At 36.6% G+C, this 17,293-nt stretch overlaps 1 protein-coding gene across 4 annotated transcripts in view; it reads right to left on the bottom strand.

Annotated features, from left to right (window-relative positions):
* scml4 (Scm polycomb group protein like 4) overlaps window positions 1–15,570 on the bottom strand; it is a 32,408-nt gene extending 16,838 nt beyond the window's left edge. For 2 of the 4 annotated variants that reach the window (XM_084433171.1, XM_084433173.1), the window contains exon 1: window positions 7,391–7,528. Coding sequence is in view for 2 of the 4 variants with exons in the window: in XM_084433169.1 (XP_084289295.1) it covers window positions 7,391–7,592 (202 nt within the window). In the remaining 2 variants the exon portion in view is untranslated. Of the gene's footprint in view, window positions 1–7,390; window positions 7,617–15,192 lie in introns of those variants that run through there. The other 2 variants (XM_084433169.1, XM_084433170.1) reach the window with 2 other exon arrangements.
* Between the last annotated feature and the right edge of the window lie 1,723 nt (window positions 15,571–17,293).

Below are 17,293 nucleotides of genomic sequence, written 5' to 3'. Positions count from 1 at the left end.
AGTCATATGCTGATGCGGAGCCTGCGGAATAATTTACACCACAGCCAAGACTCCCAAAACGCAATCCCCACTGCCAAGAGCTAATGGACCGAATTTTGTTAGCTGATTAAAAAAATAAAAATTATTATTAATGATGTAACCAGCTTACAGCTTACAAAAAAAATTCATTACACGTACTAATTAATATAATACATAATTAATAAATGACTAGATGATTTTAAAGAGCTGGCGAGTTGTTTTACAACAACAACAAAAACACGAAAAAACCTTAATAGTAGTTAAATATTTGGGGCAATTTTAAATGCATAAAACTGAATTTGCAGATTCTCACTGTATGTTTAAATCTACAGGCTAAACTAGAACAAATTGGAAGTAGTGAGATTAATATAACATTTAAAACCCTTCAAAAAAATATATATGTATGTGTTCTCACATAATTTGGACAGAAAACTGATTTCAAGGTTTTTTTTTCTCTATGCTTAAATAATATAAACAATTCTGCGGACATAATAACACTGCAAAGAATTTGTAGTTTTAATAGATTGAAAACGTAAAAAAGTTAGTACTAGCCTACATTTAATTGGTTAACTGTTAGATTACCTTATATGTAGGCTAGTATATTATATTTTAAAAGATAAAACAAACACATGCAACTAATCTAAAATACTGTTTAAAAAAAAGTAAAAAGCATGAATTAGCTATTAATTGAGAACATTTTATCATATTTAATAAAAAAAATACAATATATGGGTGAAATTATATTTTGTAGGCTAATTAATCTTTTATTTAAAACTGTTCTGTTATATTATTATCACATTTTGCAGACAATTTTTAATAGCTTAAATAGGGTGGGATTATATTATTTACTGACATTGACCGTTATGAACTCATGATGCAAAATAATTGTTTGCATTTTAGGGGTAAACAAACAATAATATAAACAAATATCTAGTACCGGTCAAAAGTTTGGAAACATTACAATTTGTTACTAATAATAATGATAATAACAGAGTATCAAATCATCATATTAGAATGATTTCTGAAGGATCATGTGACATTGAAGACTGGAGTAATGGTTGATGAAAATGCAGCTTTGCATCACAGAAATAAATTACAGTATAAATGTAAATAAAAAGTAAAAAAAAAATAAAAAAAAGAAGCACATTTTTTAAAACTAGAAATCTTTTGTAACAACAATATACACTACTGGTCAGTAATTTTTTTCTTTCTTTTTTTTGAAATAAATCAATACTTTTATTCAGCAAGGATGATTTATATTATTAGAAAATATTTTTTTATTATAAAATAAATGCAGTTCTTTTTAACCTTTTATTCATCAAACATATTAGGCCAGCAGAACTGTTTCCAACACTCATAACAAATCAGAATATTAGAATGATTTCTAAAGGATCATGTGATAGACTGGATGTCACATGTGACACTGAAGACTGGAGTAATGATGCTGAAAATTCAGCTTTGCATCACAGAAATAAATGATAATTTAAAGTATAATAAATTGAAAACCAATTATTTTAAAATGTAATAATATATCACAATATTACTTTTTTCTGTATTTTTGATCAAATAAATGCAGGCTTGATGAGCAGAAGAAACTTCTTTCAAAAACATTAAAAATAGTAATGTTTCCAAACTTTTGGCCTGTACTATATCTTAAAGTATATTCAAATAGAAAACCATTATTTTAAACTGTAATAATATTTAAAAAAAAAAAAATTCTGTATTTTCGATCAAAAAAATGCAGGCTTGAGCATATGAGACCTCTTTTAAAAACATTAAAAATAGTAATGTTTCCAAACTTTTGACCAGTACTGTATATTAATCTCCAGCTCTTGAATGTTCTAGTCCCTTTCAGATTAATTAATAATCGTATACAAAGGATTTCAAGCTGCATAGTTTTAAACACGCTTGGAGGACTTTATATAACCTCTTTTACTAAAATTCAGGTACTTTATAATAAATCAAGACCAAGTTGCATTTTTTTTTAATTAGACTACTATGAGAATTAATCACAAATGTTACATATAAGTGTGTCAAAAACACAAACAGCACAATACACTCCAAGAAAAAGAGCAAATTAAAAACAACACGAAAACCCATATTAAAGGCAAACCAGAGGAAAGACTAAATTCACCTCATCAACAACACAAACACTGAACCAACAGCACATAACAGAACGCTTCTGAGCTCTCAGCCCTTATGAGACAGGTTATTATCATCAGTTTAACATTCACTCATCAGTGATGGTGCTAGTCACTTGTCAATAGGTCATTGAAAAGGTAGCTTCATTAACCATGCATCTGACCAGACAACCCTAAGCAGATGATTTCACGAGGCGCACTTGGATAAAGCCGCCCATTCTTGGCCTGATAACTGAAGGAGTTATGATTGGAACTACAGGATAAACACTCTGAGTCCTAGCACTGTACAGAGCTGGACGAAGCCTCCTCCTTCCCTTCCGACCCCCCTCGGAAGAACGCTGGGAATGTGTAGCACTCCCTAAGTCGGAGGTGGGGAGGGGTCTGGCTCATGTACCACACACACACACACACACACACACACACACACACACACACACACTCTATCACATGCTGGCGAGTGTACAGACAGCGTAGTCACGTATCTGCTGACTTGCTCTGTGCAGGAGAATGCTGTTAAATACACAGGCGAAAGATTAAGCACTATGTAAGCTGGACAGTGAAATAAGATTCAGGAAAAGTCTTTATATGAAAAGGTTAAACCATTGGGCAGTGAGGCAATAAATTACATTTTTGGCCCCTTCTATCTCAGCACTTTGCTTTTACAGTAAATCTACAGGCACTATGAAAGTACACTCGTTTCCATCACACAAACACACAACTGGGACTTCTTCACACGCCGTCTATCAGACAGACCTGTCCTTGACCTCCCACTTGGATACTTGCATGTGATAAACTGCTTCCAGGTCAACAGAAGGTCAAGCCAGTTGTCTTTCAAGTCCCACCACACACACACACACACACACACACACACACACACACACACACACACACACACACACACACACACACACACACACACACACACACACACACACACACACACACACACACACACACACACACACACACACACACACACACACACACACACACACACACACACACACACACACACACACACACACACACACACACACACACACACACACACACACACACACACACACACACACACACACACACACACACACACACACACACACACACACACACAGGTCTTCATACACACCAAAAAACTGAACTGGAATAAAATTATTAAAGTTCAGCATCACCATGTCATAATTTTCAGTGGAATAAAAAAAAAATATATATATATCTTTTCTTTTTTCTTTTTTACAAGTCCTTTACAACAAAGAGCCGCATGCTTTGAACACAACAAATGGATGAACCCGTGAACAGAAACAGCAGCACCAAAGTTCAAACTACAATAGATGTACACAAAATCAAATGGGTCATCAGCAAGATCAATACCCTATGTGGGTTGCTATGACAACAGCACTTGCCAATGCAAAGATAATAGCGAAGAAAGAAAGACAGAAAGGTTATTTAAAGGGACTTGTAAAGACTCTCAGAGCACTAGCAGAGCACAGAACATCACATCCGCTCCCGTGGATGAAAGACAGTGGTTTCTGGGGAGCCGTCTTACTGGCCACTAAGAGGAAGCGAACTAAAAACAATGAGCAAACTCGTGAAAACTGTGCTAGAAACCCAGATGGTCTGCCACAACTTATTCAGAAAAACCAAAGTCTCTATACAAATCCCAGCACTGGTTCAACTAGTTTTGATTTAGGACCCATTTAATACTAGAACCAAATGGTGACTGACCCAACATAGCATCCAAACTACCGTACGGACCAGGCCCCACGGTTCGGCACGCATGTGATTCGCGGATCAACTGCTAAGTTTAACCATCATAGAGTGAAAGTTTATCTTGCCAATTTACACATTCAAACGATTTTAAACGCGGAAGAAGAGGTGAAAATTGGGACTCACACGCGGTTATCTGAGAGAGAGAGAGAGAGAGAGAGAGAGAGAGAGAGAGAGAGAGAGAGAGAGAGAGAGAGAGAGAGAGAGAGAGAGAGAGAGAGAGAGAGAGAGAGAGAGAGAGGCACGTTTCAGACAGCGCTCGAGCACTGAACTGATTCCTCTTTCGCGTTTACTTGCTCTTGAACGGACACATACACAAAATGATGTCAAAATCTCAGCAAGTATTCTCTTGGTTATGTCATGAGTGAACAGCTGAGAAAGAAACTGGATGTGTGTCAGTATATTCAGTCTACGCATGCGCTCTTTATGGGATACTCCACTTTTTTTGGAAATAGGCTCATTTTACAACTCCCCCAGAGTTAAACAGTTGAGTTTTACCGTTTTCGAATCCATTCAGCCGATCTCCGGGTCTGGCGGTACCACTTTTAGCATAGCTTAGCATAGATCATTGAATCGGACATGACCATTAGCATCTCTCTCAAAAAAATGAGAGATTTAAAACTATTCTCTTCTGTAGTTACATCGTGCACTAAGACCGACGGAAAATGAAAAGTTGCGATTTTCTAGGCTGATATGGCTAGGAACTATACTCTCATTCCTGCGTAATAATCAAGAAACTTTGCTGCCGTACCATGAGTCCAGCAGGCGTAATGATATAACGCAGCGCCTGAAAATAATCCCCAGCTCGGTAACTTCCAACGTGACCGGGACTAAGTTTGTCTAACCTATTTTCAGGTGCTGCGTCATATCATTACGCCTGCTGGACTCATGGTATGGCAGCAAAGTTTCTTGTCTTAGTGCACGATGTAACTACAGAAGAGTCAAGTTTTAAATAGGAAAAATATCGAAACTCTTTGGTCATTTTTTTGAGAGAGATGCTAATGGTCCTGTCCGATTCAATTATCTATGCTAAGCTATGCTAAAAGTGGTACCGCCAGACCCGGAGATCGGCTGAATGGATTCGAAACCGGTAAAACTCAACTGTTGAACTCTGGGGGAGTTGTAAAATGAGCCTATTTCCAAAAAAAAGTGGAGTATCCCTTTAAAGTGACGGCAGCCCCAGTAGTTGGCGATGTCACTTTGTAAAGAAACACTACGCACCTGATGCATGCTCATGACATCACCGTTTTCACAAAGTTACTTTTTTTTTTTTTTTGGTTTACTCAGAGATGATAAAGGTATCGGTTTCAAAAACCTGCACTTTGAAACCCATTTTCAAAACTTTGCATTTTCAGGCCCCCAAAATGCCGTTGTCATGTACATGAACGGCCAAAACGTAATAAATTCCCCTAAAAAACTCCCCAAATATTTGCCAAATTGCAAATATTTGCCATATTACCGAAACCCATCTATTGAAAACCAGTGAAATATAAAACTCAGAAAGGGGACATTCACAGCTGTCTCATTGGACACTCTGTGAAATACATTTAGACAGCCCATTTCACAGCCTGACGCAGAGCCGGGCGGCCATTCACCCATCCAGCGGATCACTATATTTAATTTCTAATTATGCCTGGAATACAGAAGCCAATAAATCAAAAGTTAATTAAAGTCATGGATTCATCTTTAGTGGCAACTCAATCATCTCAAACCCATTAACACTGCTGATGAGGGACAACTACTGTGTGAGTGTGTTCATGTATGTGTCTATGGAAGAGAAGGAGAGGAAGCTGGACAAAAGCCTGAAGCATGCTACAATAACCTCAGTTTAAAAAGGTTTGGGATTTTAATTTTTTAATTCTCCATGACAAATGTGGCATGCACGATGTCAGAGAGAAATATGCTAAAAATTAACCAGAGCATCATTAGAAATAAATGATTTTCTACTAGGGCTGGGCGATATGGCCGAAAACTGTATCACGATATAAGTGTTTCATATCAGTCGATATCGATAATTATTGATATTTTTTATTGATCTATTTAAAATAAAGGACCAGGAGAAAATATATTACATTTAAAAAATATATATTTTAAACTTAACCTTCCTCTGATTATAATCCCCTCAGTTATAAAGGCAGAAATGTCAACACAACCATGGAAAACACTCAAATAATTCAAATGTAATGATAAGTCTAAAATCACAATGAACTTAACAATTATCTCTTAACATTAAGGTGCAAAATTAAAGAATACGTAAGAAATGCTTAATAAAGTGACTGATAAAAATTATCAAACGTTTTATCGAACGCATTTTTTATTGATATTGATTACGTATCGTTATCGTTTTATCGGCCAGGCCTATTTTCTATCATTATCATCACTGTTCTCATATTATTTTATTGACACTATTTTGTCACTGCATTTTATAATGTTCACAAAATGTCAATAAATTTCTGCTTTGACTGGAACAAAAGCTCTAGGTGAACCAAACAGAGATCGATCATCAATGTCTGGATTCAGTCACATGCAGCCACTGACTGGAAATCATACCTAAAACATATCCCACTGATTACACACACATGCACAAAACATGCAGGCACACACACACACACCTACTAACTCAAACCAAAATAACAATAGAAAAATCAACCATTGTTTGCCAAGTCCTCCAGCCAACGCCTAGCATAGAGGAGGGGGTTTTGTGAAGAAAGAAAGAAAATAAATAAATGAACGTGTTACCCTCTAATGGCAAAAAGTTATTTACTTCATTCATGGCAAGTTGCCATAGCAACAGACAAGGGAAACCTGATACTGAAGACCATGTGATCGAAATGTAAGAAAATAACACCAAAAATGTGTGTATGTGTTAGACAAGTAATACTGTATTCTACCCGAAAAACAACAACAAAGCATTAGAAAAAGCGAAGGAACATATGTCTTTCTTCACACAGCGTGAGAACAGGGACTGCAATAATTAAGAATGACACATTAATCAGCATGAATCTTTCTGGAGTCAAGCAGCGCAGAATCCCAGCGTCCAATGTAATGAACGGAGGATCTTCTCGCTCTCCCAAGCCTTTCTGTCTGTCTTATCCTCTCAAATATTGTATTTTTCCCCCTCTTGTGCCCAATTATACTTCTCTCATATCTTTGCGGTCCTTTTCACCAGCTGGCGAACCATCTTAAATCCCTATTGATGATGGTAAAACCCTGAGTATTCCACAAACAGGTCTCTGTATGCATATATAGCAGTTTATACAATGAAGAACTGACCTTTTTCATTCACGAACAGGACGTGAGGAAACAACATCAAGAGGGATCCTTACAACTAAAGTCAGCAGAGTGCTAGTATAACTCCAAGCCATGCACATAATCCATTGTCATTTCAAACAACACATTGGCAATTCAGGATCAATGGATTATATATTTTTGTGAACTGTAGTTATCATGAATGAATGTCTTACTTTGTGAACAAGTAGGAGGTGTCCTATCACGTATCCGCTGCCCACTCTGCACTTCCTCTCCCAGGTCAACCAGTTGCCAAAGGCCCCTCCCCCTGTCGTCACGGCGATCGAGGCGAAGGCGGAGCCTGACGCTCTGCACACCCAGGACACTTGGTATCCAGGAGACAGTGGAATCCTCCAAATCCCTGCCACGCAGTCTCATTCCCACAGCGACCAAAACATTACACTGGGAGACACAAACACACATCACTGAGGACATTAGACTAGAGTGCATCGAATCATTCTCAGCGACATCTTTACTGTTTCTTTTAAGGTAACAAGTAGCCTAACATCTAATGTGAGCAAAATGACCAATAAATGTTAAATAGCTTGCATCGCTCTCTGAGGAGACTATGCCATTGGCATCTCATTCTCACCATCCATTATTAACACTGGGAATTTAAAGGTTCTTTGAATATTTGGAATCTAAATAATACATTCTTATTTTATTGAACTATTTTTTCCCCCCAAAAAAAGTAGGCTGAAAAAAACCCAACAAGTGTTTTCTGGATAGACAGCTGTCAGTGGAGCAATCTTGTACAACGAAAAATCATTAACAAAAAAAAACATTTTGTTAAAAGAGAAAAATAAGCAGAGCAAAAAGTCATTCTTGACTAAATGTAAAAGTGTTTAATGTGCATTTATACAAGGAATTGTAAATGCATACTATATATTAGGGCTGGGGGTCGATTCGATTTTCGTGGCTTTTGAGAATTGATATCGAATCAACCACATTTAATCGAAAATCAAGGATAAGGAGTGCCTTTGCGCTTTGCTTTTGGTACGAATATAGTGTTGTGCTTCTTCAGTTTTGATCTGGGAGTAAACAGGCCTCATTAGCTTAAATGCACACCAGCAGAAAAAGCATTTGCATCAAGGTGATCCAAGAAACTTTTGGGCAACATCAAGCTTCAAGAGACACATTAAATGGAAAAAAAAAAAAAACAGCTACGAGTTGGATAGTGGACTGAATAGAAGTTAACGATGGCTATAGCAAAAGTCCATATCTGAGGCACACTTGGACTTTGGTAACAAATTCGCACAGCTTTTAATACTACAGAACACCAGTTACACACATACAAAGCACATTCAAATACCTCTTAAAGTGCAAGGGAGGTTTTCATTGACAAGGTATTGAAGGAGTCATTGTGTTAGAAGTTCCTAGGCATAAGCATTTGCTTTTTTTGGCAAAGGAATATATCTTGGCAGCCATTTCTGACCCACCCACTGGTGGGCATGTTTGTTATTCCACAGGGTGGTGATGCAATACATCTTCAAAGTAAAGATGACCCGAAGTGGTCAGGACATCTCACTCACTCAAACACACACACACACACACACACATTGGGTTTCCATGCTTCCATAGACATATTGATTTTTATCCTATACAAACTGCATATTTTATTCCCTAACCCTAAACCTACCTCTAAACACAACCCTCACAGAAAACTTTCTGCAATATAAGCTGTTTTTTATAAAAAAGATTTTGGTATTACTATGTTTGTGGGGACATTTGGTCCTCACAACGTAAGGTTTACCCTACCCTAAATTTGGAGGACAAATCCCTTTAATCAGAATCACCACCAGAATTATTTTTTTCTTAAAAAAAACTACTTTCAGTGCTCAAATTCCAGTCCTTATAACCACAAGTAAACCATTTCCATCCCTCTCAGCATCAAAACAAAATGTGCTTCATTAAAATCAGATGTTGAATTTGGGTTAAAGAAATAAAAAATTTAAAAAAGGCAATGACTTCTACTGACCAAAAGAAAAGTAATCATAATAAAAATGGGATGCAAATTAGCCAACTGTACCAAACAGTACAGCTATTGTTAGGAAAAATTGGACTGGAGGAGTCCCTTCCTCTCCTTCTTCCTGTCTTTTAAAGGGGGTGGTATAATGCCCTTTTCACAAGATGTAAAAATAAGTCTCTGATGTCCCCAGAGTGTGTATGTGAAGTTTTAGCTCAAAACACCCCACAGATATTTTTATATAGCATGTCAAAGTTGTCACTTATTGAGGGTGAGCAAAAATGCACCGTTTTTGTGTCTGTTCCTTTAAATGCAAATGAGCTGCTGCTCCCGGCACAGGGGGCGGAGCTTCAAGAGCTCGTGTCCTTTTTACCTCACACAGACATGCACTGAAAATGTCAAAAACTTTTAACCTTTTATGTTCAAACTGGAGTCAGACAAAGATGGAGAGACTCAAGAAGAAGTGACAACATGTAGACAGCGTTTCTGAATGGTTAGTTGATGAATTTATGTAGCTTATCTTCTAGTCATTGATTCTGTCATGATAATCTATAAATCATGTTCCGGGGTAGGGCTGCAACAAACGATTATTTTGATAATCGATTAATCTAACGATTAATCGACTATTCATCGATTATTTCGCCGACTAATCAGTACGTTTGGAACGATTATTCAGCCTTTTCAATTAGTTAAAACACGGAGTTATACATATTCTAACTATAATATAAAAAAAGAAAATCACTTCAGCTTTTGAAATGGTTGTTTTAATGAACTTCGAGCAACTAAACAGGTCATTCTCTTTAAGTTTTCAGATTTCTGTCCAACTCAAATCACACACAAATGCTCTCTAAGCATTGTTTAAATATTCTGTTCTCTTTCAATAGAAAAATATAAACAAAAAAATGTATCAGCTGCATTACAGACACACTTAAACTGCAAACAATTATTATAAGAATCTTTTTTTTTTTTTAATTGATATGACAATTGAGCTGAGCTGACAGAGACATTCTCATTCACCTTTTAATTTACAGTATAAAAAATTAACTGACATGATATTCTTCATAACATCTCCTTTTGTAAGTCTTCATGAATATGTAAATACAGGCAAGGGATAAGACTGTAATAACGTTACCTAATAGAGCTACAATAATAAAAACAGCCCCGACTCCTAAGCTCGATCAAGCTTTATTCTATGCAAAAATGAATCATCACATTACTGTAATTATATTATTATTGTTAATATTATTGCTATTATTAGTAGTATTGCATTCTCTAAAAAGAGATTTACTGCTAGTTATTTAGCTTCAGCTGGAGAATATTCACCTCTCACCGGCTCGTCTCGTGCCGGGTTTTTCCTCTTTAAGTGTTTTAACATGCATGTTGTGCTCCCGTGAAAAGCAAGTTCCGCCTTGCGTGTATTGCATACGACAGCATTCTTGGTTTGCAGTTTTGTGAAACTTTACACACATTACTAGTTCGGATTCGTTTGCACTCCGTCATAATTCGCGCTGTGTTTTCTTCTACCGCAATAGCATTTGTAACGGCTGCATTACACTTTAGCGCTACAGCGCCGTAGCGGTCAAATCGCGATATTGCAGGCCCTTACATTAGGTCACGTGGGATCAAACGACTACTCGACAACAAAGATATTTGTCGACAATTTTTTATTGTCGACGTTGTCGACAATGTCAACTAATCGTTTCAGCCCTATTCCGGGGGCGGGGTTTATGTAAATTTTAGGGTTAGTGATGTCACTAACCCGGGAGGAAGCTCGTGTAGTCTCTACCAGCCGTTTGTTGTAGTCCTTAAATAACGATTTCTTTAAAAGCAAATATCTCCCTTTGCTTTGAACTTTGAGCGTTGTAACTTTGCAGATGTTGTTTATGCTCAAACCGCAACATTACACACTAACTAAAGTTAGAAAAGTGAAATCATAATCAACCACCCCTTTAATGTCTAATTCAAGCATCCTTTGAGCCATTTCTTTACAGTCTTAAGAGGAAATCTAAGCATGTAAAGCATTCAAACTCATGATGTTTAGAGTGTGCATCTTAATGGAAAAAAGGTATTAAGGCACGGATTGCAGCCTTTGATAGAATATTACACTGTATTGTATGTTTAAAGTAGTTGGATGCTTAAATTGTGCATAACAGTGTATGGAGTGCACAGAAAAATAGTCCTACAATTTGTTTCATTTTTTTGGCCACTCCATTCCTCATTTTAATTTAACAACCAAATCAATGTGGTTGGTCTTTGAATACTATGTTAGTGAGCTAACTCCAGGGAAACACTAGTGTAACACAGGGTTGTAAACAGTGACCGATGGGTGATGTAAGTGAGTTAACCAGGGGGTTGAAGTAATCACTAAAAATGAACCATTCAGTTTAATGAGAGTAATGAAACTCAGTCATATAACACCCTGAGAGTCAGATTACATTTGATGCCTCCTTAGCCTTCAGCACAACAAATCAGTGCAAAAGAGAGCTAGGTTTCACTACCACAAAAAACCTAAATCAAACCTGAACCCTCATCCCTTTTAGCCATTATATAATAAATAAAACCGAGTTTGCATGCTTTGCTCTTAAGGCAGACCGGCAGCTGCCCCCGTAATAATGTCTGCCCTTCCAGATAATCCTTTTAGTGAGGGCCACATTTGGCCAGTGCTTTATTAGCATTCATCCATATTTTATCATATTTATTCGTATTTGCCCTTGTGCTCTGTAGGCTGAGAGAGGCTTAGTCTCCCCTTGAGAAATTACTTTAGCAGCAACCGACAGAATCAGAGACACAGACACATTCAGTATTTAAACATTAAAATTCACTTGTGCTCAGTACAAATAGTGACTCTTGATTCACATTCACCCCCCACACACACGCACACATCCTTCTGAAATGTTAAAGTGTTTAAATGTGTTTAAAGAAATACATTTAAAATCATAAAAATCACACAAGTGGCATAAAAAAAAAAAGCAGTTTTAATTTACATTCAGGGGTCACGTTAGGTTGAGATTACATGTTGGGATGCACAATATTGGCTGATATTACAGGTTTTTTTATGCTTAATTCCCCTATTTCTACATTTAGATTACCTCTGCCATCATCTAATCCTCATTTTTAAAAACACTAATAATTAAATATTAACACTGTTAAATGTAATCTTGATCAAATCTCAAAATTAACATGCATTTTTTCATACTGTAAATTATCATGTGGTGATGCTTAAGTTCACGTATAGTATTTATTTATTTATTGATTAATTTTTTTGAAAAAATAATATAATTTTAATATCGGCCATAGCATGAAAATACTAATCAGAATAGAATTATAATACACTAATCACTTGATATACGCTATTGTTTAAAAGTGTGGGGTCAGTAGCCTACGCTTTTTTAAAGAAATTAATACTTTTCTTCAGCAAGGATGCATTAATTGACCAAAAGTGACAATGAAAATTCAAATAAATGCTGTTCTTTTGAACTTTCTATTCATTAAAGAATCCCGAAAAAAAAAAAAAATTCACAAAAATATTAAGCAGCACAACTGTTTTCAGCTGTGATAATAATAAGAAATGTTTCTTGAGCAGCAAATCAGCATATTGGAATGATTTCTGAAGGATCATGTGACACTGAAGACTGGAGCGATGGCTGCTGAAAATTCAGCTTTGCCACAGCAGGAATAAATTACATTTTAAAATATTTTAAAACAGAAAACAGTTATTCTAAATCGTAATAATATTTCACAATATTACTGTTTTTACTGTATTTTTGATCAAATAAATGCAGCCTTGGTGAGCCAGAGACTTCTTTTAACAACATTAAACCCTCTTACTTTTGAGTGGTTGTGTAATCTCAACATGCATAACATAACAAACAAAACCATTCAAAATTCAAAACCATTTGAAATGCAAGTGAGATCTTATGATGAATTTAACACACACCAAACACAAGCATAAAAACCCTTCCTCTTCTGACCGTGAGGAGAGCGGAGCTCGGACTATCATTGATACTCTGCTGAGTCATCAAAACAAGAAGACTGAATTTCATTCTGGACTACATTCAGTGAGAAATATTCACTTTCTTTCAGCTTTAATGTATGTGTTTCCAGAATAGGAGACATATTTGAATATCTCAGTTAAAACTAAGAGGTTGAGACATGGGGCAAAAGGCAGGATTTAGAAGAAAGAAAGCCACATATAAAAGAGGTAACGGAAACGGGGAGGGTCTAACAATGCTAATTAGTGAATTGTCAAGTGATGTGGGGAAGGTCTTGTAAACACATGGTGGTGAGGATCATCTAAATGACCTTCAGGTTGATCTAAAATGTCACCCAGCTGAATCTCAATCGTAATCATACTCTCAAGAATCACTTCAGAAGATTGCCGAGCTCATAACGGCACTTGGAAAGGTACTATGTCTCTGTCTATGACACACACACACACAAAAAAAAGATTAGCCACTTTTGGGCCAATTACTCCACAATCAAGTCTTATTTCAGGTCCATTTTCAGACCAGGAACCAGGGTGAATTTGAAAGTACCGTGTATGGTGCTCTACACTATCCTGCTGATATCTCTGATGCCTGAACGCAGGGTCAACAGAAAATTATTTATCTATCATGCCGTGGTATTTCCTCACATGAGCATACCATAAACTATAAAAGGGCAGGGCTGTTTGTGCGTGACCCTGAAGGTCTCTGTGACGCCAGCGTGTTTTTCTAACCTTGTAACCAAACACACTTTCACACAGTCCATCTCTAGGGGCTTATTTGGTTCAATAATAAAGAATGTGTGTATCCACTTATTCACTCTGACACAGTGCCTGAGGGTCTGTTAATACACACACCACTGCATTGTCTATGTGTGTGTGGGTGAGCGACCTTCCACAGAAGACATTTCAGACGTGCTTAATCCCTGAAGTTGCTTTTTTTTTCCCTTCCAAAAACATTACTGCGGGATTAATAATTATCCCAAAATGATGACTGCTAAAAATCATGACTGCAAAGTTGCATGCCATTAAAGTCCAGAAGAATAAGAAAGTATAGCCCAACAAATGGCTCTGACAATACACTAAACCAATTTTTTTCTTGCAAAATGTAGCTCTGAATGCAATAAAGCAAACCATATTCAGCTTTCTTATTCTCACATCCCACCAGGCTGAGATGCAGGCCTTTAGTAGGCTACTTTAGGGAAATTGCCAGCAAAACAAGAGCCAGCACAGGTGGGGCAGATAGGTTCTCCCAGCGGAGTAAAACACATAAACAACCCTTCCCAGAGGAAATGTTTTTTACCCTAGAGGTTCCTCTTTCATAAATCAGGAGACTGTTGTTTCATTAAGGTATCAACTTCGCCTCAGAAGTTTCCAAATTACACATTTAATGAGGATTCGTACATGGATCTCAGATAATTTGATGAGAAATCTTTGAGTTCATATCAAAATCTCTGGCTTTTGATTGCAGCGTTTGGTATCTTGCCAGTTCCGAGCACAGTGTGAGACATTGCTGAGATCTCTTCTGAAAACTCTTTCCTGGGGTCATTTTCAGGAGAATTAAGCATTTTTCTCCATTTAATCTCATTGCTGTATAGGATAAACACCTCATCTTTGACTTTTCCTACCTGTGGGTGTAATTAAAACTGATCTTCAGATAAAAAAAATATAATATGTAACATTTTATATTATATTTCTCAGCATTATTAGAATGAAATAAATAAATGAGCTTTGCTGCAGATTCAAAGTTGCAAACATTCAAAGACCTCATTAAAACAATGTCTTGTAGCCTATAGCGTCTCAGCGATATCAATATTAAGTGCAATCTTATCTCAAGATACTCTTATAAACAGACAGATATGCAATGAACAGTAAGTTATCAGAATTATTATACACAGTCTAATTAATCACCAGTCGAACGGCATCGCAGTGACCATTTCACATTTGCATCGATGAACTTGGCGTCTCGAATGACGCTGACAACCGCAAAGATCCACTTGGAAAAAGCAGCTAATGCCGAAATGATTTACCTCTGCTTGTCGGCGGCTGCAACGCTTGGATGGTCGTCAGTCCGAGTCGTGCTGAACACTTTACCCCAGCAGCAGCAGCTGGACTGCGGGCTCGATTTTCTCCCCGCGCCGCCGGTGCAGGAGTGAGTTCGCGCGAGGACCGCGGCCAGGGCTCCGGGAGCAAGAAACAAAACAAAAAAACAGCCGGTTTCGCTTGCACGCAGACACGGTGCCAAACTGATCCGCACCCCGGGGATCTAATTAGATGGCTAGGCACCGGGGGCGTATGGTGAAACGTTTATATATTTCGCCTAGGGTATGCAAAACGATGTAGGGTAAAACACCCACACAGGATATCCGACTGTATCCCAAAATCTATTGCTTAAATACTGCATGTGTGTGTGTGTGTGTGTGTGTGTGTGTGTGGATGGAGCTGGAAATCTCTCTTCGGTTCTTGGGTTTTGGAACAAACCCACTTGAACTCACTTGAAGCTTGTTTGTGAAATTCCATGGAGGATTGTGAGCTAATTTAAACAGTGTTTCCGATCCGGTTATTTGCGCTAATAAAGCAGTGTTCAACGTTTATGAACTTTAGTTGTTTTTTTTTTAAACAGTTGATTTTATATTGTCAGCTGACTCATGAGGAAGAAAATACAGCAGAATCGGTGTAATTTTATTAAAATGTGTTGCATCAACTGTCCTAAAAGCCCACTGCACAAGCTCACTATAAATAAATTAATCAATTTCGTGTTTTTTTTTAATAGGCCTACATAAATAGCTTGTTTAAAATAAGTTCACTGCAAATTTTATTTAATATTACAGTAAGCTCAATTTACCAACAGTCGTCTTACAACCCCTTCTGCCCGCATTCAGCTAATGTAAAATCATTAATAGTAGGCCTATGTTTAAGAACTCAAATGATTTTTTTTTTTTATTCTTGCAAAAAAAAAAAAAAAAAGAAGCGTTTAATTTATTGTTGTTTCGTGCATTGAGTTGATTAGCCTATATTCGTCTTTATTTATTTGTTTATTTATTTTTTTTGTTCTGAAAATGTATGTCACTGTTCTTTGTGGTCATTTAGCCTACTCAAAGCTATTCAAAATCAGAATGGGGGTGAGAGAAAAAAATCATATTGGATTTGGGTGTTGAATATGTATCGCAACCTGTTCGGGAAGCCACTCAAGGTCATGGGACGAAAACTGATGTTGGTTTCGCACTGCAGAAATACAGCGAAAGCATGGCAGTCATAGTGTTGCTTGGTAAAAATTAGGAAAATACGGCACATTTATGAGCATAGCAACTCACAGAGCCTATATTATCACGGAAATCCGTTTAAATATCGAAAGCATGGCACGAATATAGTTATTGTCTATCTATTATAGAGCGAATATTGTCCACATTAGTTTATATATATATATAAATAGCCTAATAATAACATGTTGACGTGTCAGCGCGTGAAGTTTGGACTTTAAGCTGCACACTTGACTAACTTATTGGTTTAATACGTTCAATTCCTTACAACGGCAAAAATATTTATAGAAAGGCGAAAATGTCGATGAGTAGCCTAAATTATGTAGGAATATACTCAGTATTTAAAAAAAAAATAATTACACTGTAAATTGTGATTTAACATCTAACGTCTAAAATCTAGACATTTAAATGCATTTGTTTCTCGTTTAATTCAAATAATTAAATTCAAAGTCCTAATAGCAAATTTGAAAGTGTGTGTAGCCAAACCCATGATATATGAACCTCATATAGACGTTTCAGAAAATAAACGGGATGCTGATGTATAGACTTTACAGACCAGGAACAATAGGCTGAAGAAAAAGCAGGATTTGAAGCACTTTAAAGTAACTTTCATTCTCTTTTTTATAATATTTAACAAATATTTCTTCAAAATGTTTCTGAAAATGTCATGGAAAATTAGATAAAAAAAAAGAAAAAAAGAAATCTCCAAATGGCCCCATACCTTCAGACAAATAAAGCTTAGTAAACTCTTAAGTCTATAAAACCATGTATTTATCAAAGAATGATGCAGATTCAGAGAACATCTCAAAGTTCAGTCATGTGTAAATCAAAAAGAAAATCATTTAAAAAGTTATTTTATTTGAAATTATTT

This window comes from Rutilus rutilus (genome assembly GCF_951802725.1).
Source record: "Rutilus rutilus genome assembly, chromosome: 15".
Taxonomy (NCBI): Eukaryota; Metazoa; Chordata; class Actinopteri; order Cypriniformes; family Leuciscidae; genus Rutilus; species Rutilus rutilus.
Note: the sequence above shows the minus strand (reverse complement) of the source record. Positions and strands in the feature narration are given on the sequence as shown.